The sequence below is a fragment of the Salmo salar genome, chromosome 01 (genome assembly GCF_965601325.2).
Source record: "Salmo salar chromosome 01, fSalSal1, whole genome shotgun sequence".
NCBI lineage: Eukaryota > Metazoa > Chordata > Actinopteri > Salmoniformes > Salmonidae > Salmo > Salmo salar.
This window is the reverse complement of record NC_138291.1, coordinates 160025467-160052500: the sequence shown is the minus strand read 5'-3', so window position 1 is coordinate 160052500 and position 27034 is coordinate 160025467. Positions and strand designations below refer to the sequence as shown.

At 43.1% G+C, this 27034-nt stretch overlaps 1 protein-coding gene across 2 annotated transcripts in view; it reads right to left on the bottom strand.

Annotated features, from left to right (window-relative positions):
- Positions 1 to 26750, bottom strand: part of LOC106568179 (high affinity cAMP-specific and IBMX-insensitive 3',5'-cyclic phosphodiesterase 8B) — a 99096-nt gene extending 72346 nt beyond the window's left edge. The window contains exon 1 of one of the 2 annotated variants that reach the window (XM_014138304.3): positions 26547 to 26750. In XM_014138304.3, the coding sequence (XP_013993779.1) occupies positions 26547 to 26597 (51 nt within the window). In that variant the 5' untranslated portion in view covers positions 26598 to 26750. Of the gene's footprint in view, positions 1 to 189; positions 1213 to 26546 lie in introns of those variants that run through there. The other variant, XM_014138285.3, reaches the window with a different exon arrangement.
- Positions 26751 to 27034: the final 284 nt, after the last annotated feature.

Genomic DNA, 27034 nt, shown 5'->3' with positions numbered 1-27034 from the left:
CATGAACACAAAACAATCACGTTATACATGAATGATATCAGACTAGCTATCCCCCATGCAAGCCAGAATGAGATTATTGTATAATTGGTTTTAAAGGGCGCAGATACTTGATAAGATACTAGAATATAATGGCCTTCTGAATAGCTTGATTCATTCCTTGTGATTGTGAAAAAGCAAACCCCTGTCTACCTTGACACTGGTGTGACTGGTCTGTGTCTCGGCCTCGATGCCGATGAGTCCCCCGCTGTTCTCTCTCCTTTCTCCGTGAGATTTGTTCCGGGACTGCCTGGTCTGGTAAGTGATTACCGAGGGGATGGTGTCGGCCGCGTCCGTCTTGATGAACAGCCCATGGAGGGTGGCCGCGGTGCCCTGGGATATAGTGGTGGTCTGGTGCGGAGAGTTGGACTCGTCCGAGTCTCGGCAGTAGATCACGCCGCTCTGGGAGACGTGGATGCTGGGAGCGCAGCCCATGCCTCACCGCTGGTCCGGAGCCAGATCTCAGATGACAGTAAACAGCGCTCTCTCTGAGTTATCACTGTCCCAGATGCCTGGCGCTGCGCTGTGGCCGCTGTTCTCTCCGATCATCGGCAGCTCCTGGTTGTCTCTCACCTCATGTATTACAACATACAGGCCTAGACGTTATGTCATTTCATGGCTGGCAATAATGTCGATTAATGATATGATCTTCTCTAGCCTACATAGCCCAGGCTGTGCGAACGTAACCATTTGCAACCATCAGGCTATTCTTATGTTGGTGTCGTAACAAAGACGCTATTCTTCTCCTTATCCTTTTCATCATCGTATTGATTGGATTTAAAAAAAACGCCGTGTGAAATCGCTGGATCACACTGGCTCATTTCCTCTTCATCTGGCCATCGCATTTTATTGACTGAGGTCTCTCTCTCGCTCTCATCATCGTAGGCTGCTGTCATCCAATCCAGGGCTCGTCGCAGTTGGTCACCACTGGTCAGCAGGTTCCTCCTCGCATTTCCTGGCGGTGTGAATGGATCCAAATCATTTCGAAATTTGAAGACTGAGGCTATATGTCAACTAGAGACATGATCTATTATCTGACAATCTATCTAGGAGGCTATTCATCAATGTGGCTATTTCACGTGCCACTGCAATTATACACAAACACAGAAAAGATAGACAAATCATTTGTTTAAAAGACGGTGTGTGTGTGTGTGAGAGAGAGAGAGACAGAGAGAGAAAGAGAGAGATATGGTTGTAAGAGATTGTGTGTGCATAGCAGGGGCGGTTCTGGGGGGGGGGGGGGGGGGGACACCCCTTGTGGCCCCCCTAAATGTGGAGTATGAAATAATTTTTACATAACACATTTTTGCTATCATTCTGTTATTAGACAGTGGCAACTCGGAACAATAATGATTATGAACATGGTCTTTTGCCTGCTAATGCCTGCAATGCAGTGAAGAAAACGATATGACAACAATAACGTCTAATGTAACTGGCCCCAGCTTGGCCCCCCCGCACCTCATTTGAAAGGGTCTAGAACCGCCACTGGTGCATAGTCCGCACACACGTCAGACATCACACACATCTCATCAGAGGTGGCATCCTAATGGTAACCAGGTAAAACTCTGGAATCTAGTTGTAACAGGGACCTTAAGGGTTGCCCTATTGCCTGGGGCAATTGCACTGAGCAGTCGGGTGAGTTGAGCCTGTTCTAAAGTTGCCCCAGGTGAGTTTATTTGACTGAAAACAACAACTGTACACTGTTAAAATAGTATAGCCATGCTAAGTAGTACACACACACTGAGATCTGGTGTGTGAATATAAACCCAATGTAAGTGTTAAAATACACTGAATGTATTCCAAAACAGAATGGAAGTACTCTGAAACACTAATTCTTGTGTTACTTTTAAATGTTTTACTTTAGTTTATTTAGTAAATATTTTCTAAACTTTATTTCTTGAACTGCATTGTTGGTTAAGGGCTTGTAAGTAAGCATTTCACAGTAAGGTGAAATACCTGTTGTATTCGGCACATGTGACAAATACAATTTGATTTGATTTGATTTAAAAGTACTTCTTCAATCTGAATATTGGTGGGGGGAGGGGGGTTTGTCTTGTAAAAACCATAGTTGGTGTTTCAGTGGATGTAAGGTAGCATCAAAACAAAACTGTGTACTTGACCAATAAACTTTGATTTAATTGCATGTTTTGGCAGACTGTGTCTCACATACAATCCATTGATTTAATTGTATGTTTTGGCAGACTGTGTCTCACATACAATCCATTGATTTAATTGTATGTTTTGGCAGACTGTGTCTCTCATACAATCCATTGATTTAATTGTATGTTTTGGCAGACTGTGTCTCTCATACAATCCAATGATTTAATTGTATGTTTTGGCAGACTGTCTCTCATACAATCCAATGATTTAATTGTATGTTTTGGCAGACTGTCTCTCATACAATCCAATGATTTAATTGTATGTTTTGGCAGACTGTCTCTCATACAATCCAATGAGTTAATTGTATGTTTTGGCAGACTGTGTCTCATACAATCCAATGATTTAATTGTATGTTTTGGCAGACTGTCTCTCATACAATCCAATGATTTAATTGTATGTTTTGGCAGACTGTGTCTCTCATACAATCCATTGATTTAATTGTATGTTTTGGCAGACTGTGTCTCACATACAATCCAATGAGTTAATTGTATGTTTTGGCAGACTGTGTCTCACATACAATCCATTGATTTAATTGTATGTTTTGGCAGACTGTGTCTCTCATACAATCCATTGATTTAATTGTATGTTTTGGCAGACTGTGTCTCTCATACAATCCAATGATTTAATTGTATGTTTTGGCAGACTGTCTCTCATACAATCCAATGATTTAATTGTATGTTTTGGCAGACTGTCTCTCATACAATCCAATGATTTAATTGTATGTTTTGGCAGACTGTCTCTCATACAATCCAATGAGTTAATTGTATGTTTTGGCAGACTGTGTCTCATACAATCCAATGATTTAATTGTATGTTTTGGCAGACTGTCTCTCATACAATCCAATGATTTAATTGTATGTTTTGGCAGACTGTGTCTCTCATACAATCCATTGATTTAATTGTATGTTTTGGCAGACTGTGTCTCACATACAATCCAATGATTTAATTGTATGTTTTGGCAGACTGTGTCTCTCATACAATCCATTGATTTAATTGTATGTTTTGGCAGACTGTCTCTCATACAATCCAATGAGTTAATTGTATGTTTTGGCAGACTGTGTCTCTCATACAATCCAATGATTTAATTGTATGTTTTGGCAGACTGTGTCTCTCATACAATCCAATGATTTAATTGTATGTTTTGGCAGACTGTGTCTCTCATACAATCCAATGATTTTGAAATGCCAATGGTTATAGCATAAATGGTTCATAATGTCTGGAATCAAACATGTGGTTTCCATGTGGTTGATACCATTCCATTCCATCGAATCCATTCCAGCCATTATTATGAGCCGTCCTCCCCTCAGCAGCCTCCAGTGATGTAGTCGTCTGTCATATTGAGGTATCTAGCTATAAATTAATCCTGATCAATCAAATGGATAGGTATGAGAAATAATGGGATTTCCAAATGCCCTTAACTAGGTGTCTTCGCTAGACAGACAGAGAGAGGGGGGAGAGGAAGAAATGGTGAAAGATGGAGAGAAACAGAGAAAGTTATTTTGCAATGTTTGCTTTACTTGACTACAGCAGAGTTCAATATTATAGAATGTGTGTCAGTATTCTTGCAAATATGAACATCTGTATACTGTATGACACAGATACAGGTAAGAATAAAGTCATCTTTTCTCTAACACTTTTAATGTTTGGGGTGGACCTCATCGGACCCTTCACGAAATCCAGGAATGGCAACAGCTGGTGTCTGACGGCGACTGATCACTTTACCAAGTGGGTGGAGGCAATACCCATTAAGGTCAGTAAATGAAGACTACGTGCCTAACTCTAAATTCCCTTCTGTAACCCATTAAAAAGGGTGCTTGGAACAAAAACAATTATTTTTGTTTTGTATGATACCCATCAAGGACGAGACTGCCGAGGCCACCTCCAAGGCGATGATGGACATCTTCAACCCACGGTTCACCCAAGATTGACTTAGTGCTGTTTGTCTATTGATATTAATATATAAGGTACTTTCAGATCACGGAAACCCCACCTGATGTGGTGGAAGTTGAGGCATGGACTGAGAAGGATGTGGAGGTTTTTGACCAGGTAAAAATGATTGTCCGCTCTTAATTTATTTTCTGGCCCTCCAAGAGATATTTAAGAACTGTATTTGTAATATGAAATATAATTGCATTTATTCCTGTTATCAATCAAGTTGAGACTGAACATTGACAAGGCGCAGGAGAAACAGAAGGAGAGCTACCGGAGCAGAATCACGAAGGGGACCATGTGGTACGACATCTAGGCAAATTACTTGGTTTGCTAGAAGGACGAAAGGAAGACGAGACCTGGGAAACCACTCTGCTCTTAGCTGGGGTCACCATCTGTTAAGATGAATATAAAAAATCTCATATAATAACTATTTGCATTTTAACACAAAATAACCTGAAGCTAGTTTGAGTCTCCCTAACAGTGATATTGTTCTGTCTTCCTAGGGTTTCCTCGGTGGAAGCCAACGAGCTTCTACAGCTGGAGCAGTTGGACGGTCGACCACTGAAAGCCCTGACACCCTACACTTCAGTGAAGCTCGATAGACCAAGTATGTTAAGCTTTGGTTGACATTTGAGAAAGCAAGAACTGGTAGTTATGCTTATAAAAATGTACCTCTTCAATTTACCTCTCCAAATGACTTTAGGACCTTCGACTGGCCGAGCCCCCCAGGAGGTATCCCATCCACCAGAACCAGTGAGTTCGGATCAGTCTGATTTTCTGTGCTCTGAGTCGGAGAGGGACCAGCTTGAGGTAGGCTATACCTTCCAAAAGTGTTGGAAAGGACATATCTCCCATTTATAACACTTCACTAAACCATAAAATGGTCTCCCGTTGATATAGCATCAGACGCGAACCCCATTGTGACGCAGAGGGTAACACTTTTTGGCTGGAAGACATTATTTGGCATGACAGGCCCGTCCGTGTAAGTAAGCATTTCACTGTTTGTCCCCACCTGTTGTTTACAAAGCATGTGATGAACATTTTATTTGACTCAGGTCAGAGACACTAGCATGATGGATAACTGGTGGATCACATTGAACCCTGGGCTGAAGTTGTGTATATATTTAAACTAGGCAAGTCAGTAAAGAACAAATTCAGCCTACAGGGGAACAGTGGGTTAACTGCCTTGTTTACATTTACATTTTAGTCATTTAGCAGACGCTCTTATCCAGAGCGACTTACAGTAGTGAATGCATACATTTCATACATTTTTTTCTCCGTACTGGTCCCCCGTGGGGCAGAACGACAGATTTTTATCTTGTCAGCTTGGGGATTCAATCCAGCAACCTTTCGGTTACTGGCCCAACACTGCCATGTACAAGTTCGTATAAGTGTTACTGCTAACATTAGCAGTCATTGCCTGTCATTTTTTGATCATGTGAAATAAAATGCCATATTTCCCTAGATTTAGAAGAATAACAAATACCTGACAGATCTTTGAACTGACTTTATCATTGTAAAAAAGTGAAACACCTGTTAATGTTTTGTTGTTATTTAATAAGTTGCAAAAAAAAGATAAAGCATTTGAAGCTTCAAAATCATGTCTTGAAAAAGTAATATTGTACTCATGAATTATTATCCTGGACAATCTTCATAGTTTGTATTTTCACAAAACTATATTTTCTCTTATATTTTGTTTGAGCATAATACTGTACATTTGACCTTTTGGAATTACCAATGAGGAGTCTATCAGCACACCATATAACAATAATAAACAAAAAGAGGGACTCCCATCTACAATATTTGGAAACTCCAGAAGAAGGGTTGTTATTTTACACTAGACAGGATGTGAACACCATCATAGTGTTTAGGAGCATTTGAGAGAGGAAACGGCACCAAAAGAGAAGGGATCTAACTCTACATGAAACAGGACTGGAAACACCATAATAGTGTTTTCAACTTTTCCAGTAGGGCTCCCAGTCTTCTGCAAGGTGTTGCACAACTCTTGATCAAGTGGTGTTACGACACACCATGTCCTGTTTCAGAACACCTTAGGATGAATGTTTCAGTACACCTTAAATCGGTCTCCTATCCCCTTATACCCATGTGTTCAAAAGTCCAGCAAAGTTAAGATTCTGTCTCATTAACGTTGTTGGCAGCTCAGTTGCCACTAGTTTTAGTGTTACATTGTTAAAATGAAGTGTTTGTAAGACATTCTAGTCGGCGAAGCCTAAAACTAATCTTTCTGGTTCATCCTCATTGTTTAAGTGAAAGATTTATGGCATTTATGGCAGCCTGGCAAGTTGAGCCTGCTCAGTGGTTGTCCCATTAAGCAGATTTTTCTTTACTGAAAACAACCAAACTGCAAAGAATCCCAGTAGGGGCATCGCAAAAGAATTGCTACACTGGAAGTGTAACTTTTGGTCAGGGCGAGCAGAGTGCAGGACACTTTATCCTATTGCTCCGTCCGAGATACACTATTTCGCCTAGCTACGCTAACTTCCCCCTTATGTGGGTAACAACAAGGTAGCGCCAGGTTTTGTTGAAGTGAATAGGAATATCTCACTCTGCAAAAGTTATGCGTCCAATGTAGCAGGCCAGTAAAAATGTTTTGTCTGCTTCCTGCCTGTTTAATTAAGCGACCGACAAGTTATAGCATTTCTGCATGTAAACAAATATTTTCTCATTTTCGGGCAAGTGGCCATAATCTTCAGCCAACCCAAAAATACTGCTGACTTGGCCGATGGTTAAGTGCCTTTCAGACTTTAAAGTCAATCTCTGTGTAGGGTATGACATATTGATTAATCAGTTGCAAAACGGTTTTATATGTGTTATGATGAGAACAGAGATTTTCAACACAGGTAACATAGCTTTCAACTCCTGGAAAAATTCCTGGCCCTATAGGGAGGATGAAAACCCTGTCAAACTGCAGCAACCTTGTATTTGTTCATATAAAACTAGACTAACAGGGGGGTTATGTTACACAGACAAGATAATAGAAGACAATATAACTAACAGGGCTGAGCTTGCTTTATGCAGGGTTGCATCATAAGGCCCAGTAATGGAAATGGCCAGTGCCCAAAATCCTTAAATTCCAGCCGTGTAGTCTGTATACAGCACATATATAATTCAAAAGTTACAGGCACATTAACACAGTCTTGACCAGGGTTCTCCAACCCTGTTCCTGGTGAGCTACCCTCCTGTAGGTTTTTGCTCCAACCCCACTTTTCGGAGCAAAGTGGCGAGCGTGCTCTCCTCTCTATAGACATGCCCGACCTGGGCAACCTGTGATTTCTGTGAATCTGATTGGTCAAGACACACACACACACACACACACACACACACACACACACACACACACACACACACACACACACACACACACACACACACACACACACACACACACACACACACACACACACACACACACACACACACACACACACACACACACAACCTGCAGCACTCTGATGAGAAGGACATAGTGTGCGAGTTGACAAAATGACTGTTGTAGCTGGAAACGTCTGATTTTTTATGGAATATCTACAGAGGCCCATTATCAGCAACCATGACTCCTGTGTTCCAATGGCACGTTGTTAGCTAATCCAAGTTAATCATTTTAAAAGGCTAATTGATCATTAGAAAACCTAAAACCTGTTGTTCTGATTAAAGAAGCAATACAATTGGCCTTCTTTAGACTAGTTGAGTATCTGGAGCATCAGCATTTGTGGGCTCGATTGCAGGCTCAAAATGGCCAGAAACAAAGACCTTTCTTCTGAAACTCGTCAGTCTATTCTTGTTCTGAGAAATGAAGGCTATTCCATGCAAGAAATTGCCAAGCAACTTAAGAACTCGTACAACGCTGTGTACTACTCCCTTCACAGAACAGCGCAAACTGGACCTAACCAGAATAGAAAGAGGAGTGGGAGGCCCCGGTGCACAACTGAGTACATTAGGGTGTCTAATTTGAGAAACAGATGCCTCATAAGTCCTCAACTGGCAGCTTCATTAAATAGTACACGCAAAACACCAGTCTCAACGTCAACAGCGAAGAGGCGACTCCGGGATGCTGGCCTTCTAGGCAGAGTTCCTCTGTCCAGTGTCTGTGTTCTTTTGGCCATCTTAATCTTTTCTTTTTATTGGCCAGTCTAACATATGGCTTTTTCCGTGCAACTCTGCCTAGAAGGCCAGCATCCCGGAGTCGCCTCTTGACTGTTGACATTGAGACTGTACTAATAATACTAATAATACACTGTATTTCTGATCAATTTGATGTTATTTTAATGGGCAAGATATGTGCTTTTCTTTCAAAAATAAGGACATTTATTAGTGATCCCAAACTTTTGAACGGTAGTATATATATATATATATATATATATATATATATATATATATATATATATATGTGTGTGTTTTATTTCATAGTTTTGATGTCTTCACTATTATTCTACAATGTAGAAAATAGTAAAAATAAAGAAAACCCCTTGAACGAGTAAGTGTGTCCAAACTTTTGACTAGTACTGTACATACATACATACATACATACATACATACATACATAATCATGTAGTAACCAAAAAAGTGTTAAACCAATCAAAATATATTTTATATTTGAGATTCTTCAAAGTAGCCACTCTTTGCCTTGATGACAGCTTTGCACACTCTTGGCATTTTCTCAACCAGCTTCACCTGGAATGCTTTTCCAACAGTCTTGAAGGAGTTCCCACATATTCTGAGCACTTGTTGGCTGCTTTTCCTTCACTCTGCGGTCCAACTCATCCCAAAACATCTCAATTGGGTTGAGGTCGGTGATTGTTGTCACGCCCTGATCTGTTTCACCTGTCTTTGTGATTGTCTCCACCCCCTCCAGGTGTCGCTGATTTTCCCCAGTGTATTTATTCCTATGTTTCCTGTCTCTCTGTGCCAGTTTGCCTTGTATGTTCCAAGTCAACCTGCGGTTTTTGCCGTACTCCCGCCTTTGCTATTCTCCTTTTTTCTAGTCCTCCTGGTTTTGACCCTTGCCTGTTCTGGACTCTATACCCGCCTGCCTGACCATTCTGCCTGCCTTGACAACGAGCCTTTCTGCCACTCTATACCTCCTGGACTCTGATCTGGTTTTGACCTTTGCCTGTCCACGACCATTCTCTTGCCTACTCCTTTTGGATTAATAAACATTGTAAGACTCTAACCATCTGTCTACTGTGTCTGCATCTGGGTCTCGCCTTGTGTCATGGTAGTACGAACTGGCCATGACAGACTCAGCAGACTTGGACCAGCTCTGCCATGCTGTCTCCCTGCAGGGAGCCACCATTGGGAGACATGCGTTGTTGTTACAGGGCCTTTTGGAAGGGCTCAGTTCCTTGACAGAATGCCACGACCATGGGTTAAAGGCTATTATGGAGCAAATCAGGGAGTTAGCTCAGAGGCTGCCTGTCACCTCTGAAAAACCACAATCACCCAGTAATTTTTTCCCTCTCTGTGGTGAGTTTGTACAGCCTATCCCGGCTCCCCGAGAACCTCGCTTACCTCCTCCGGAGCGATATTCGGGGAATCCTGGTGCCTGCCGGGGTTTTCTTTCTCAGTGCTCGCTTATTTTTGAGCTACAGCCATCTTCGTTTCCTTCAGACTGATCAAAGATAGCGTATATCATTACGCTAATGTCGGGAAGGCGCTCTCCTGGGCTGCGGCAATTTGGGAGCAATAATCTACCATTTGAGGTCATCTGGAGGAATTTATGGCAGAGGTGAGAAAGGTATTTGAGTCTCTGGTATCTGGGAGAAAGGCTGCCAGTAAACTACTTGACTTACGTCAAATCTCACGTAGTGTGGCAGACTACGCTGTTGATTTTCGCACGTTGGCCGCCGAGAGTACCTGGAATCCGGAGTCTCTTTTGACATCGTTCTGCACGGATTATCTGAGGATGTAAAGGATGAGCTAGCTGCTCGGGAATTGCCGGTGGACATCGACTCCCTTATCGTCCTAACCATCAAAATCAATGGACGCCTAAGGGAACGTAGGAGTGAGAGGAGGTCTGGTCTCGGGCACACTCGTGCACCCGCTATGGCTCATTCACCTTTGAGGGAATCCGGAAGTTTCTGAAGGCAGCTTTTCCGAGAGGATTTGGAGCCACCCGAGCCCTCTGAATCTACGATGAGTGAGTTGGATACTCCTGAGCCTATATAGTTGGGAAGAGCAATGCTGTCAGTTGGGGAAAGCTGACAGAGGATGAACAGTAACTGTTGTCTGTACTGTGGAGGGGCAGGACATTTTATAGCTACCTGTCCTATTAGGAAACTTTTGTCTCTAGTGGGTACCAGCACTATGGCGAGTCAGACTGGGAGTTCCCTAATTCCCCTCACCTGCACACTTTTTTTGTGCATGTGCTGTGGGGAGACCAATCTATGTCTCTAGGAGTGCTCATTGACTCTGGGGCTGATGAAAGTTTTATGGATGCCACTATTGCTTCGGAGCTTGGTATTCCCACTCAGCCTCTCTCTGTTCCCATGGATGCCAGGGCACTGGACGGCCACTCAATAGGGGAAGTCACCCATATTACTGTGCCCATTCAATTACGGGTTTCTGGTAACCACAGAAAGACCATACAGTTCCTCATTGCATCTCCCCATGTTCCAGTCATTTTGGGATTTTCCTGGCTACAAAAGCACAATCCTATGATTGACTGGACCACAAGCTCCATCCTGGGTTGGAGCCCATTTTGCCATTCCCACTGCCTTCAAGCAGCACAGCCTTCCCCAAGTCGTCCTCCTCAGGACGTTAGCAAGACTGTGGATGTCTCTGCTACTCCCACCGAGTACCATGACCTCCTGGATGTGTTCAGTAAGTCATGTGCTACTTCCCTCCCCCCACCGTCCTTATGACTGTGCCATTGATCTTCTCACAGGCACTACACCACCTCGGGGTCGGTTGTATTTTCTGTCCGGACCAGAGACCAAAGCTATGGAGGAGTACATAATCTCTTGCCACTGAGGCCGTCCGTCCGTCTGCATCTCCTGCCGGAGCAGGGTTTTTCTTTGTGGAAAAGAAGAACAAGACCCTGCGTCCGTGCATTGACTACCAGGGACTTAACGACATTACGGTTATAAATGATCCCCTACCTCTCCTCTCCTCGGCATTTGAACCTCTCCAGGGAGCCCACCATGTTTTCCAAGTTGGACCTTCGGAATGCCTACCACCTGGTTCGGATACACGAGGGAGATGTGTGGAAGACAACCTTCAACACAGCCAGTGGACATGAGTACCAGGTCATGCCATTTGTTCTCACCAATACCCCCGCTGTTTTCCAGGCTTTGGTCAACGATGTGTTCTGGGACATGCTAAACCGTTTTGTGTTCGTTTACCTTGACGACATCCTGTTTTTTTTCCTGATCTGCCCAAGAACATGTACATCATGTCAGACAGGTTCTTCAGCGCCTCCTGGAGAACCAATTGTTTGTGAAAGTCAATAAGTGTGAGTTCCACCACTCTACTATCACCTTTCTGGGAAATGTCATTGCTGAGGGCAATGTTCAGATGGATCCTGGAAAGGTGAAAGCAGTGGTGGACGGGCCTCAACCAATGTCCAGGGTGCAGTTGCAACGGTTTCTTGGTTTTGCTAACTTCTACTGCCGTTTCATTTGGGATTACAGCACCCTGGCGGCCCCCCTCTCGGCACTCACCTCTCCCAAGGTACCGTTCAAATTGTCTCCAGCTGTCGAAAAAAGCCTTTGTGGACCTGAAGCATCAGTTCACAACAGGTCCCATCCTCATCCATCCGGACCCCTCGCTTCAATTTGTGGTGGAAGTTGATGCTTCGGATGTTGGAGTGGGGGCAATCCTGTCCCAGCGATCTGCCCAGGACCAAAAGCTTCATCCCTGTGCCTTCCTGTCCCATCGTCTCAATCCTGCAGAGAGGAACTACGATGTAGGCAATTGAGAACTCCTGGCGGTTAAGATGGCATTGGAAGAGTGGAGGCACTGGCTGGAAGCAACAAAACAGCCATTCTTGGTCTGGACAGACCATAAAAACTTGGAATATCTCCGAACATTCAAGCGCCTCAACTCCAGGCAGGCCCGGTGGGCCCTCTTGTTTACCAGATTCAACTTCACCCTTTCCTACCGCCCAGGGTCAAAAAATGTGACACCTGACACTCTCTCCCGCCTATACAGTTCCTCTGCCACACCCTCGACCTCCGCAACCATTCTACCTACCTCATGCCTTGCTGCCACTGTGGATCGGGGTATTGAGAACCTGGTTCGCAAGACACAACGCTCCCAGCCTGGACCTGAAGAGTGCCCGGCTAACCGGTTGTTTGTCCTTAACCCAGTCCGGTCCCGGGTCCTGGAATGGGCTCATTCCTCCTGGCTGACCTGTCATCCAGGGTCCCGTCGTACACTAGCCTTCCTCCGACAACGTTTCTGGTGGCCCACTATGGTTCCTGACGTCTCTGCCTTCGTCGCTGCATGCACAGTGTGTTCTCAGAACAAGACTCCTCGCCAAGCTCCTTCTGCCCTCCTTCCGCCACTACCGGTCCCTCATCGTCCCTGGTCTCATATCTCTGGACTTTGTCACTGGGCTCCCTCCGTCTGATGGCAACACTGTCATTTTAACAGTAGTCGATCGATTCTCCAAGGCTGCCCATTTCATCCCTCTCCTACCTTCTGCCAAGGAGATGGCCCAGCTTATGGTGCAGCATGTCTTCTGGATCCATGGACTCCCGGTAGACATGGTCTACGATCTGGGTCCTCAGTTCTGGAAGGCATTCTGCACCCTTATTGGGTCGTCGGCCAGCCTGCCATCCGGATTCCATCCCCAAACCAGCGGTCAGTCGGAGCAAGCCAACCAAGATTTGGAAACTACTTTGAGATGCCTGGTCTCAACCAACCCCACTACCTGGAGCCTTCAACTGGTCTGGGTGGAGTATGCCCGGAACACCCTTCCCTGTTCTGCCACCGGACTCACCCCCTGGAACACTCGAAAGTGGAATCAGCCTCCACTCTTCCCGGAACAAGAGCAGGAGGTCAGCGTACCATCAGCCCAGATGTTTGTTCGCCGCTGTCGACAGGTATCGTCGACAAGCGGAACGTAACCGGGCTCCAGCTCCCCGATACCGTATTGGACAGAGGGTATGGCTTTCCACTCGGGACCTGCCCCTGCGGGTAGAGTCCCGTAAACTGTCCTCCCAGTTCATTGGTCCTTTTCCATTCTTCAGAGTCCTGAGTTCCACTGCTGTCCATCTTGTGTTACCCCGTATCCTCCGTATCCACCCTACTTTCCATGTGTCCAGAATTAAGCCCGTGTCTCACTGTCCTTTGTCTTCTGTTTCCAGGATACTGTCACACCCTGATCTGTTTCACCTGTCCTTGTGATTGTCTCCACCCCCTCCAGGTGTCACTGATTTTTCCCAGTGTATTTATCCCTGTGTTTCCTGTCTCTCTGTGCCAGTTCGTCTTGTATGTTCCAAGTCAGCCAGCGTTTTTCCCCGTACTCCTGCCTTTGCTATTCTCCTTTTTCCAGTCCTTCCGGTTTTGACCCTTGCCTGTTCTGGACTCTATACCCACCTGCCTGACCACGAGCCTTTCTGCCACTCTGTACCTCCTGGACAATGATCTGGTTTTGACCTTTTGCCTGTCCACGACCATTCTCTTGCCTACTTCTTTTGGATTAATAAACATTGTAAGACTCCAACCATCTGCCTCCTGTGTCTGCATCTGGATCTCGCCTTGTGTAACGTTAATTGTGGAGGCCAGGTCATCTGATGCAGCACTCCATTACTCTCTTTCTTGGTCAAATTGACTTACACAGCCTGGAGGTGTGTTGGGTCATTGTCCTGTTGAAAAACAAACAATAGTCACACTAAGCACAAACCAGATGGGATGGTGTATCGCTGCAGAATGCTGTGTGCCTTGAATAAATAAAAATAAAAAATCACAGACTGTCACCAGCAAAGCACCCCCACACCATAATACCTCCTCCTCAATGCTTTACGGTGGGAAATACAGATGCGGAGATCATCCGTTCACCCACACCGCGTCTCACAAAGACACGGCGGTTGGAGCCAAAAAATCTCCAATTTGGACTCCAGACCAAAGGACAAATTTCCACTGGTCTAATGTCCATTGCTTGTGTTTTTTGGCCCAAGCAAGTCTCTTCTTATTATTGGTGTCCTTTAGTAGTGCTTTCTTTGCAGCAATTCGACCACGAAGGCCTGATTCACACAGTCTCCTCTGAACAGCTGATGTTGAGATGTGTCTGTTACTTGAACTCTGAAGCATATATTTGGGCTGCAATTTCTGAGGCTGGTAACGCTAATGAACTTATCCTCTGCAACAGAGGAACTCTGGGTCTTCCATTCCTGTGTCGGTCCTCATGAGAGCCAGTTTCATTATAGCGCTTGATGGTTTTTGCGACTGCACTTGAAGAAACTTTCAAAGTTCTTGAAATTTTCTGTATTGACTGACCTTCATGTCTTAAAGTAATGATGGGCTGTCGTTTCTCTTTGCTTATTTGAGCTGTTCTTGCCATAATATGGACTTGGTCTTTTACCAAATAGGGATATCTAATGTATACCACCCATACCTTGTCACAACACAACTGATTGTCTCAAACACATTAACCTCTCTCGGGTATGTGGGACAAAATCGTCCCACCTAGTCAACAGCCAGTGGAATCGAGTGGCGCGATATTCAAAAACCTTAAAATTGCTATAACTTCAATTTCTCAAACATATGACTAGTTTACACCATTTTAAAAGACAAGACTCTCGTTAATCTAACCACATTGTCCGATTTCAAAAAGGCTTTACAACGCAAGAAAAACATTAGATTATGTCAGGAGAGTACCCAGCCAGAAATAATCACACACCCATTTTTCAAGCTAGCATATAATGTCACAAAAACCAAAACCACAGCTAAATGCAGCACTAACCTTTGATGATCTTCATCAGATGACACTCCTAGGACATTATGTTATACAATACATGCATGTTTTGTTCAATCAAGTTCATATTTATATCAAAAACCAGCTTTTTACATTAGCATGTGACGTTCAGAACTAGCAAACATACCGAAAACTTCCGGTTAATTTACTAAATTACTCACGATAAACGTTCACAAAAAACAACAATTATTTTAAGAATTATAGATACAGAACTCCTTTATGCAATCACGGTGTCAGATTTTAAAATAGCTTTTCAGCAAAAGCACATTTTGCAATATTCTGAGTAGATAGCTCGCCATCACGGGCTAGCTAATTTGACACCCACCAAGTTTGGCGTTCACTAAACTCAGAATTACTATAAGAAAAATTGGATTACCTTTGCTGTTCTTCGTCAGAATGCACTCCCAGGACTTCTACTTCATCCACAAATGTTGTTTTGGTTCAAAATAATCCATAGTTATGTTCAAATATCCTCTGTTTTGTCCGTGCATTCAGGTCCCTATCCGAACGGTGACGCACGGATGCATGTCGTGACAAAAAAATTCTAAATATTCCATTACCATACTTCGAAGCATGTCAAACTCTGTTTAAAATCAATTTTTATGCGATTTTTCTCGTAAAATAGCGATAATATTCCGACCGGGAGACTTGTTTTCGTTCAAAGACTCAAAGAAGAAAATGGACTCTTCACGTGTACGCGCGCCCCCGTTTCATTGTTCTCAGATCGACCACTTTCCAAATGCGCTACTGTTTTTCAGCCAGGGACTGCAGAGTCATCATTCCCCGTTCTGGCGCCTTCTGAGAGCCTATGGGAGCCTTAGAAAATGTCACGTTACAGCAGAGATCCTCTGTTTTCGATAAAGAGGCTATAGAAGGCCAAGAAATGGTCAGAGAGGGCACTTCCTGTATACAATCTTCTCAGGTTTTGGCCTGCCATATGAGTTCTGTTATACTCACAGACACCATTCAAACAGTTTTAGAAACTTTAGGGTATTTTCTATCCAAATCAAACTATATGCATATTCTAGTTTCTGGGCAGGAGTAATAACCAGATTAAATCGGGTACGTTTTTTATCCGGATGTGAAAATACTGCCCCCTACCCTAGAGAGGTTAAGAAGGAAAGAAACTCCACAAATGAACTTTTAAGAAGGCACACCTGTTAATTCAAATGCATTCCAGGTGACTCTCATCAAATCCAATTGTATTAGTCAAATGCGCCGAATACAACAGGTGTGGACCTTACAGTGAAGTGCCTACTTACGAGCCCCTAACCAACAATGCAGTTTCAAAAAAATTAAAGTAAAAAGTAATTAAAGAGCAGCAGTGAAATAACAATAGCGAGCCTATATACAGGGGAGTACCAATACAGAGTCTATGTGCGGGGGCACCGGTTATTTGAGGTAGTATGTACATGTTGGTAGAGTTATTAAAGTGACTATGCATAAATGACAAGAGAGTAGAAGTGGTGTAAAAAGGGGGCAGGGGGGGCACTGCAAATAGACTGGGTAGCCATTTGACTAGATGTTCAGGAGTCTTATGGCTTGAGGGTAGAAGCTGTTAAGAAGCCTCTTGGACCTAGACTTAGTGCTACGGTACTGCTTGCCGTGCGGTAGCAGAAAGAACAGTCTATGACTAGGGTGGCTGGAGTTTTTGAAAATGTTTAGGATATTCCTCTGACACCGCCTGGTATAGAGGTCCTGGATAGCAGGAAGCTTGGCTCCAGTGATGTACTGGGCCGTTCGCACTACCCTCTGTAGTGCCTTGCTCTCGGAGGCAGAGCAGTTACCATACCAGGCAGTGATGTTACCCATCAGGATGCTCTTGATGCTGTAGCTGTAAAACCTTTTGAGGATCTGAGGACCCATGCCAAATCTTTTCAGTCTCCTGAGGGGAATAGGTTTTGTGCTTGGACCATGTTAGTTTGTTGGTGATGTGGACGCCAAGGAACTTGAAGATCTCAACCTGCTCCACTGCTGCCCCATTGATGAGAAAAAGGGGGCGTGCTCTGTCCTCTTTTTCCTGTTATCCACAATCATCTCCTTTGTCTTGATCACGTTGAGGGAGAGGTTGTTGTCCTGGCACCACACAGCCAGGTCTCTAACCTACTCGTCGTTGTCGGTGATCAGGCCTACCACTGTTGTGTGCAAATTTAATGATGGTGTTGGAGTCGTGCCTGGCCGTGCAGTTATGAGTGAACAGGGAGTACAGGAGGGGACTGAGCACGCACCCCTGAGGGGCCCCTGTGTTGAGGATCAGCGTGTCTGATGTGTTGTTACCTACCCTTACCACCTGGGGCAGGCTCTTCAGGAAGTCCAGGATCCAGTTGCAGAGGGAGGTGTTTACTCCCAGGGACCTTAACTTCTTGATGAGCTTTGAGGACACTATGGTGTTGAACGCTGAGCTGTAGTCAATGAATAGCATTCTCACATAGGTGTTCCTTTTGTCCAGGTGGGAAAGGGCAGTGTGGAGTGCAATGGAGATTGCATCATCTGTGGATCTGTTGGGGCGGTATGCAAATTGGAGTGGGTCTAGGGTTTCTGGGATGATGGTGTTGATGTGAGCCATGTCCAGCCTTTCAAGGCACTTCATTGCTACAGACGTAAGTGCTACGGGTCGGTAGTCATTTAGGCAGGTTACCTTAGTGTTCTTGGGCACAGGGACTATGGCGGTTTGCTTAAAACATGTTGGTAATACAGACTCGGACAGGGAGAGGTTGAAAATGTCAGTGAAGACACTTGCCAGTTGGTCAGCGCATGCTTGCAGTACACATCCTGGTAATCCGTCTGGCCCTGCGGCCTTGTGAATGTTGACCTGTTTAAAGGTCTTACTCACATCAGCTGTGGATAGCGTGATCACACAGTCTTCTGTAACAGCTGGTGCTCTCATGCATGTTTCAGTGTTATTTGCCTCGAAGCGAGAATATAAGTAGTTTAGCTCATCTGGTAGGCTTGTGTCACTGGGCAGCTCTCGGGTGTGCTTCCCTTTGTAGTCTGTAATGGTTTGCAAGCCCTGCCACATCTGACGAGCATCAAAGCCGATGTAGTACGATTCGATCTTAGCCCTGTATTGACGCTTTGCCTGTCTGATGGTTCGTCAGAGGGCATAGCGGGATTTTTTATAAGCTTCCGTGTTAGAGTCCCGCTCTTTAAATGCGGCAGCTCTAGCCTTTAGCTCAGTGCGGATGCTGCCTGTAATCCATGCCTTCTGGTTGGGCTATGTACGTACATTCACTGTGGGGACCATGTCATCAATGCACTTATTGATGAAGCCAATGACTGATGTGGTGTACTCCTCAATGCCATCGGAGGAACCCCGGAACATATTCCAGTCTGTGCTAGCAAAACAGTCCAGTAGCTTAGCATCTGCTTCATCTGACCACTTTTTTATTGATCTAGTCACTGGTGCTTCCTGCTTTAATTTTTGCTTGTAAGCAAGAATCAGGAGGATAGAATTATGGTCAGATTTGCCAAATGGAGGGTGAGGGTGAGGGAGAGCTTTGTATGCGTCTCTGTGTGGAGTATAGGTGGTGCAGAGTTCTTTTTCCTCTGGTTGCACATTTAACAGGATAGGAATTTGGTAAAACAGATTTAAGTTTCCCTGCATTAAAGTCCCCGGTCACTAGGAGTCTCTGGGTGAGCGTTTTCTTGTTTGCTTATGGTGGAATACAGCTCATTCAATGCTGTCTTAGTGCCAGCCTCTGACTGTGGTGGTATGTAAACAGCTACAAAAAATACAGGTGAAAACTCTCTCGGTAGGTAGTGTGGTCTACAGCTTATCATGAGATACTCTACCTCAGGCGAGCAATAGTTCGAGACTTCCTTAGATATCGTGTGCCAGCTGTTGTTTACAAAAATACATAGACCGCCGCCCCTTGTCTTACCCGACGCCGCTGTTCTGTCCTGCCGGTACATTGTATAATTCTTCTTAGGGATAGCCCCCTTCTTTTCAATTTTCACCTAAAATGACATACCCAAATCTAACTGCATGTAGGTCAGGCCCTGAAGCAAGGATATGCATATTCTTGGTACCATTTGAAAGGAAACACTCTGAGGTTTGTCGAAATGTGAATTGAATGCTGGAGAATATAACACAAAACGTTTTTCTTTTCTACCACCTTCTTTGAAAAACAAGAGAAAGGTCCCACTTCTAGCCATCACTCTGTTTGCAATTCCGATGGTGTCCACAAAATGGCAGCAGTGTATGTGCAAAGTGTCAGACGGATAACTTGAAGTATAAGCGAACTACATGACATTTAGTGTGAAGTCACCCAGGCACATTTGGGCAAATTGTGAAGGAGACATTAGCGTTCATATTAAATTTTTCTGCAAGAATATCGTCAAATCTGTATACTTGGACTTTGATTCAGCTTTTCCAGTATTAGTAGCCATATTATAAGTTCAACATTTGCAAAACAACCAGTTTTCATATCTCTGTATATTCTTATATTTTTTGTCCAAAAGGAAAAGGCATGCAGTCGCAAAAGGTTGGCAGCTACATTTTGCGACAGATACAGGGTTTCTGGATACTCCCGTAAGCCCCAGCTCATTGGCTATCTAGCTAGCTTTGTTTGACCCCGATTGGTGCTTATTTGACAAAGTTAGAGTCGATCAAGTGAAGACCACCCGCGTCATCGGCGTGCCATGAAGGCGTTGCTCTCTGACCATATTTGGTGTCCTATAGGATATACTACACCCCTAATGATATAGTGAAGTCTGGTTACGTTCTAGGATCTCTGCGGAATACATACGAATGTGATTTGACTGGTTGAAACAACGTTTAGGGTTAGATTTTCACAGATTCCTTTCTTTGCAAATTGAACGAGTGGAAAGACATCAATCTTGCATGCTATATGGACCTTTTTAAGATATGAAAAATGATTTTATTTAACTAAATGACACTTCCTGTTATCTCTGAGACCCTTTTGGATGATAAATCAGAGCAAGATTTCAGAATGTAAGTACACATTTCCCTTGAGAGGGGAATTTATCAAACCTATCGCAGTGAAAAAAGTGCTTTGTTGTTAGGAGCTCTCCTCAAACAATAGCATGGTATTTTTTCACAGTAATAGCCACTGTAAATTGGACAGTGCAGTTATATTAACAAGAATGTAAGCTTTCAGCCGATATAAGACACTTATATGTACCGACAATTGTTGTTTCTCTAAAATCTTCAATTGTGACACAAGGCGCTGCATGATTTACAACTGTCCCGTTGACGGAACGCCTATCCCTAAGAAATTTAACCAGCCAGCTGTATGTTGATGTTGTTGTTGTTCAGCCACAACGCCGTGAAGCATAAGATGTTACAGTTTAATGTCCAGTTGGTGGTTTAATCTTCCGCGTAACTCGTCGATTTTATTGTCCAAAGATTGCACATTTGCTAGCAGAATGGAGGGAAGTGGGTGTTTATTCGATCGCCTACGAATTCTCAGCAGGCATCCCGACCTTCGCCCCCTCTTTCCCCGCCTCCTATTCACGCAGATCACGGGGATCAGGGCCTGTTCCAGAGGAAGCAGTGCATCTTTCACATCGGGCTCGTCAGAGTCGTGAAAGGAAAAAAAGGATTCTGCTAGTCCGTGGTGAGCTCATGAAGCTGGTTGAGAGAATGCCAAGAGTGTGCAAAGCTGTCATCAAGGCAAAGGGTGGCTATTTGAAGAATCTCAAATATATTTTGATTTGTTTAACACTTTTTTGGTTACTACATGATGTGTTATTTCATAGTTTTGATGTCTTCACTATTATTCTACAATGTAGAAAATAGTAAAAATAAAGAAAAACACTTGAATGAGTAGGTGTTCCAAAACTTTGGACCGGTAGTTTTATATATATAATATATACAATAAAATCGACGAGTTACGCGGAAGATTAAACCACCAACGGGACATTAAACTGTAACATCTTATGCTTCACGGCGTTGTGGCTGAACAACAACAACATCAACATACAGCTGGCTGGTTAAATTTCTTAGGGATAGGCGTTCCGTCAACGGGACAGTTGTAAATCATGCAGCGCCTTGTGTCACAATTGAAGATTTTAGAGAAACAACAATTGTCGGTACATATAAGTGTCTTATATCGGCTGAAAACTTACATTCTTGTTAATATAACTGCACTGTCCAATTATATATATATTTATATATATACACTGTGTGTATACATATACTGTGTGTATACATATACACATTTCAATTTATATATATTTTTTACTGCAACCGCAAACAGGAGCCTGCCCTCAAAGTGTAGATAGCCTGCTGCTGCTCTGCTAACCATCAGATGGGAGAGGAGGTAGGGGGCCCACGTGGGTAACTGGGGGCTGTTAATCCAGCCCTAGCCACATCAATAACATGTATAGAAGAGGATATTAGCTAAGACTGTCTAGTAATAAACAGTAGTGGTAGTACAGTTACATCCCACTGTGGGTCTATCCTGCAACTGTTACTGCACTAATAAAACAACGGCTTGCAACTGTCGTGTCAGTGTGCACTAAACCGGATGCAATAAAAGTCAATTGGGACTACTGGAAAGCTGTTGGGCACCTAAACAGAGTTTGCACTGTGAGTTCCTGGAAAAGCACTCCATAAATCCAATTAATTCATTAACTTGTTATGGATAGGGGGCAGTATTTTCACGGCCGGATAAAAAACGTACCCGATTTAATCTGATTATTACTCCTGCCCAGAAACTAGAATATGCATATAATTATTAGCTTTGGATAGAAAACACTCCAACGTTTCTAAAACTGTTTGAATGGTGTCTGTGAGTATAACAGAACTCATTTGGCAGGCCAAAACCTGAGAAGATTCCAAACAGGAAGCGCCCTCTCTGACCATTTCTTGACCTTCTTGATCATCTCTATCCAAAACAGGGGATCTCTGCTGTAACGTGACATTTTATAACGCTCCCATAGGCTCTCAGAAGGCACCAGAACGTTGAATGATGACTTTGCAGGCCATGGCTGAAAAACAGTAGCGCATTTGGTAAGTGGTCGATCAGAGAACAATGAGACTGGCGCACGCATGCTTCGAAGGACGGTAATGGAATATTTTGAAATGTTTTGTCACGAAACGTGCCGGGCGCGTCACCCTTCGTTACCCTTCGGATAGTGTCTTGAACGCACAACAAAACGCCGCTATTTGGATATAACTATGGATTATTTGGAACCAAACCAACATTTGTTATTGAAGTAGAAGTCCTGGGAGTGCATTCTGACGAAGAACAGCAAAGGTAATCCAATTGCACTTATTGATAAAGCCAGTGACTGATGTGGTGTACTCCTCAATGTCATCGGATGAATCCCGGAACATATTCCAGTCTGTGCTAGCAAAACAGTCCTGTAGCTTAGCATCTGCTTAATCTGACCACTTTTTTATAGACTGAGTCACTGGTGCTTCCTGCTTTAATCTTTGCTTGTAATCAGGAATCAGGAGGATAGAATTATGGTCATATTTGCCATATGGAGTGTCGAGGGAGAGCTTTGTATGCGTCTCTGTGTTTGGAGTAAAGGTGGTCTAGAATTATTTTCCCTCTGGTTGCACATTTAACATGCTGATAAAAATGATGTAAAACTGATTTAAGTTTCCTTGCATTAAAGTCCCCAGCCACTAGGAGCGCCGCCTCTGGATGAGCGTTTTCCTGTTTGCTTATGGCAGTATACAGCTCATTGAGTGTGGTTTTAGTGTCAGGATCGGTCTGTGGTGGTATGTAGACAGCTACAAAAAATACAGATGAAAACTCTCTTGGTAGATAGTGTGGTCTACAGCTTATCATGCGATACTCTACCTCAGGCTAGCAAAACCTTGAGACTTCCTTAGATATCGTGCACCAGCTGTTGTTTAATTATATGCATAGGCCCCCGAACCGCGTCTTACCAGAGGCTGCTGTTCTGTCCTGCCGATAGAGTGTATATCCCGCCAGCTGTATGTTCTTAATGTCGTCGTTCAGCCACGAATTGGTGAAACATAAGATATTACAGTTTTTAATGTCCCGTTGATAGGATATACGTGCTTTCAGTTCATCCCATTTGTATTCCAGCGATTGAACGTTAGCTAGCAGGACAGAAGGCAAAGGCAGATTAGACACTCGTCGCCTGATCCTCACATGGTACCCTAATCTTTTTCCGCGAAATCTCTGTTTCCTTCTACAGCGAATGCCGAGGATCTGGGCGTGGTCGGGTGTCTTTAGTATCTCCTTTCCGTCTGACTCATGGAAGAAAAATTATTTGTCTAATCAGAGGTGAGTAATCACAGTTCTGATGTCCAGAAGCTCTTTCGGTCATGAGAGACGGTAGCAGTAACATTATGTACAAAACAAGTTACGAACAAGGCAAAAAAACAAACAAAATAGCACGGTTGGTTAAGAGCCGATAGGACGGCAGCCATCCCCTCTAGCGACATCTTGCACACTTGATTTGTGTTCAGGGACTTGAGAATCTTTGAAAGTGAGAAAGAAAACAACTCTACTGTTTTTGAGCCAAGAAGTGCCTATTGCCTGGCAACTAGCTTAGACCTACTGTAAATCAAACAATACCAAGGACAAAACAATCAAATTCTTGGCACAGTGGGGAAACACTGTACACTGCATGATTCCCTTAATCTGATTAGAACCAAATAGTGTAATATGATCTGATTATATCCAGATTATAAAGTGTAACAGTGGGGTTACATCCACCCATAAAGATCCTAAAATATGTCCTTATTATGATACAACCATAGGGTAACTTGGGGGGAAAACGCCCCCCCCTTAAGAGAAATGTCTATTTTCTGACAGATATAAGCTACATTTGGTAAGATTTAGATATGTGCATCTGGCTATCCTTAGGCAAACTCATTTTGAAGGGAAATAAGAGGGCAGAATATTTTGTTTTTGTTATTCAATTTTAAAAAAACTTTAAAAAGGAGGAAAAACACTCACCTATATGGGGCAAAATGCCCCCCGAAGATTAGTGTGTCAAAATCCATTATATGTGTTTTATTGTGGCATTTGAGTAATTTACTCTTAAAAGCTAACGTCTTAGTATCTTATTTTAAATAAATCAAACATCGGAATAGAATGACATTGTACATCTTACTATTAATATATTTTTATTTTTGCCCTTCCTGTCCAAATCATCCTAAAGTATCTCAAAATTGTGTAACTCAAAGAAATTACTTATAGATGATTTGAACCATTGACTTGCATTGATTGACCTGGGGGCATTTTTCCCGTTTTGCCCCAAACATACTCACTTTAAATGTTACTACTTTATTAAAAAGTGATTACAATTTATTTCTAATAAAGTGGACTATTTATCTTTAGGTGCCCCTACTGGTTTAAGTATATAAAAAAGTTTATAGATCTAACTTCATTAGATTATATATACACTACCGGTCAAAAGTTTTAGAACACCTACTCATTCAAGGGTTTTTCTTTATTTTTACAATTTTCTACATTGTAGAATAATGGTGAAGACATCAAAACTATGAAAAACCAAAAAAAGTGTTAAACAAATCTAAATCTATTTTATATTTGAGATTCTTCAAATAGCCACCCTTTGCCTTGATGACAGCTTTGCACACTCTTGGAATTCTCTCAACCAGCTTCACCTGGAATGCTTTTCCAACAGTCTTGAAGGAGTTCCCACATATACTGAGCACTTGTTGGCTGCTTTTCCTTCACTCTGTGGTACAACTCATCCCAAACCATCTCAATTTGGTTGAGGTCGGGGGATTGTGGAGGCCAGGTTATCTAATGCAGCACTCCATCACTCCCCCTTCTTGTTAAAACAGCCCTTACACAGCCTGGAGGTGTTTTGGGTCATTGTCTTGTTGAAAAACAAATGATAGTCCCACTAAGCGCAAACCACGTGGGATGGCGTATCACTGCAGAATGGTGTGGTAGCAATGCTGGTTAAGTGTGCCTTGAATTCTAAATAATTCACATACAGTGTCACCAGCAAATGACCCCCACACCATAAAACTTCCTCCTCCATGCTTTACGGTGGGAAATACACATGCAGAGATCATCCGTTCACCCACACCGCATCTCACAAAGACACGGCGGTAGGAACCATAAATCTCCAATTTGGACTCCAGACCAAAGGACAAATTTCCACCGATCTAATGTCGATTGCTCGTGTTTCTTGGTCCAAGCAAGTCTCTTGTTATTATTGGTGTCCTTTAGTAGTGGTTTCTGTACAGCAATTTGACCATGAAGGACTGATTCACACAGTCTCATCTGAACAATTGATGTTGAGATGTCAGTTACTTGAACTCTGTGAAGCATTTATTTGGGCTGCAATTTCTGAGGCTGGTAACTCTAATGAACTTATCCTCAGTAGCAGAGGTAATTCTGGGTCAAACATTCCTATGACGGTCCTCATGAGAGTCAGTTGCATCATAGCACTTGATGGTTTTTGCGACTGCACTTGAAGAAACTTTCAAAGTTCTTGAAATTTCCCGGATTGACTGACCTTCATGTTTTGGACTGTCGTTTCACTTTGCTTATTTGAGCTGTTCTTGCCATAATATGGACTTGGTCTTTTACCAAATAGGGCTATCTAATGTATACCTTGTCACAACACAACTGATTGGCTCAAACGCATTAAGAAGGAAAGAAATTCCACAAATTAACTTTTAACAAGGAACACCTGTTAAGTGAAATGCATTCCAGGTGACTACCTCATGAAGCTGGTTGAGATTTTTTTATTTTTTACCTTTATTTAACTAGGCAAGTGCCAAGAGTGTGCAAAGCTGTCATCAAGGTGGCTACTTTGAAGAATCTCAAATATAAAATATAAATACTTTTTTTGGTTACTACATGATTCCATATGTGTTATTTCATTGTGTTGATTATCCTTGAATGAATATGTGTGTCCAAACTTTTGACTGGTACTGTATATAGATATTAGATCAATGTAGCACAATCATTTTGTTGGACTGATTTAAAGAGTTGAGATGAGACAGATTACATTTTTTTGTTGAGCAATCCAGTGAAAGTGTTGACATTTTCTTGGGTGACATAAAGTGGTTTCTGTGAGAATTACAGGAGGGGGCATTTAACTTCAAGCCACCCTATAACCTGAGCCTAAGGGTCTCCTCTCTGCACCAATAATTAGTTCAGCTGCAATCTCCTGCAAAACTCTTCTCATAGGCTACAGTGTATAACACCAAATCAGGCCAAGGAGAACAATTCTTCCCATCATGACAGATTAATTCGTCAGCCTAGTCATATGGAGCTTTGTCTATGTAAATTATGCATATGGTGCCTATAGTAAAATAGGCTAAATAACATTAGATAAAATACTATACATAAAGTCACCAAATTAATGTCTAGGTCATATCAGCAAAGTTTGTTATCAAGGGCAATTCGTGGTAGGCCTGTATAAAATTCCCGTTATGGGTTGAAGTCGCATGATAAAAATGGCCTAATCAAGTTGTAGTGTTGGAATAGTGTACTTGTACTACATAGTGTTCTCTTCATCATTAATAACTCAAGTTGCCTTACCTTTTGTTGTCCATTGGACAATTCACTTTCTACTGTTGAAATCCGACTCATTTCTTGAACCTGGGTTATGTCCTTTGCGAGTGGTAAAACGTTGGGATGATTAATTTCGGTCTAGAAAAGCGAGAAACTGCATCCGCGGTTCCCGGTCGTTGTCCCCATCGAGTTGAGGAATGGATGGCCCGGGACCCGAGAAATTACTGATTTTGAAGTCGGTTAAACTTCAGAGGAACTTTTTCGGGTCCGCTTCTAGGCGTGCAACCGAAGTACGTCCATGCAGTCCTAGTGCCGCCGGATTTGAAGTTGGTGCTTGTTATGGCCATTAACAAGAGCAAGGTATTGTGTTTCATTTTAAAACAGCATCACATTTTGTAAAAGCAGAATATTTCAGGTCATCCTACCCCCCTAACCTTTGACCCCCTAACAGCTAATTCCATGGGTGAAAGCACATCATTGTTTTTAGACAGACAACATAGCCATGACTCAACCAA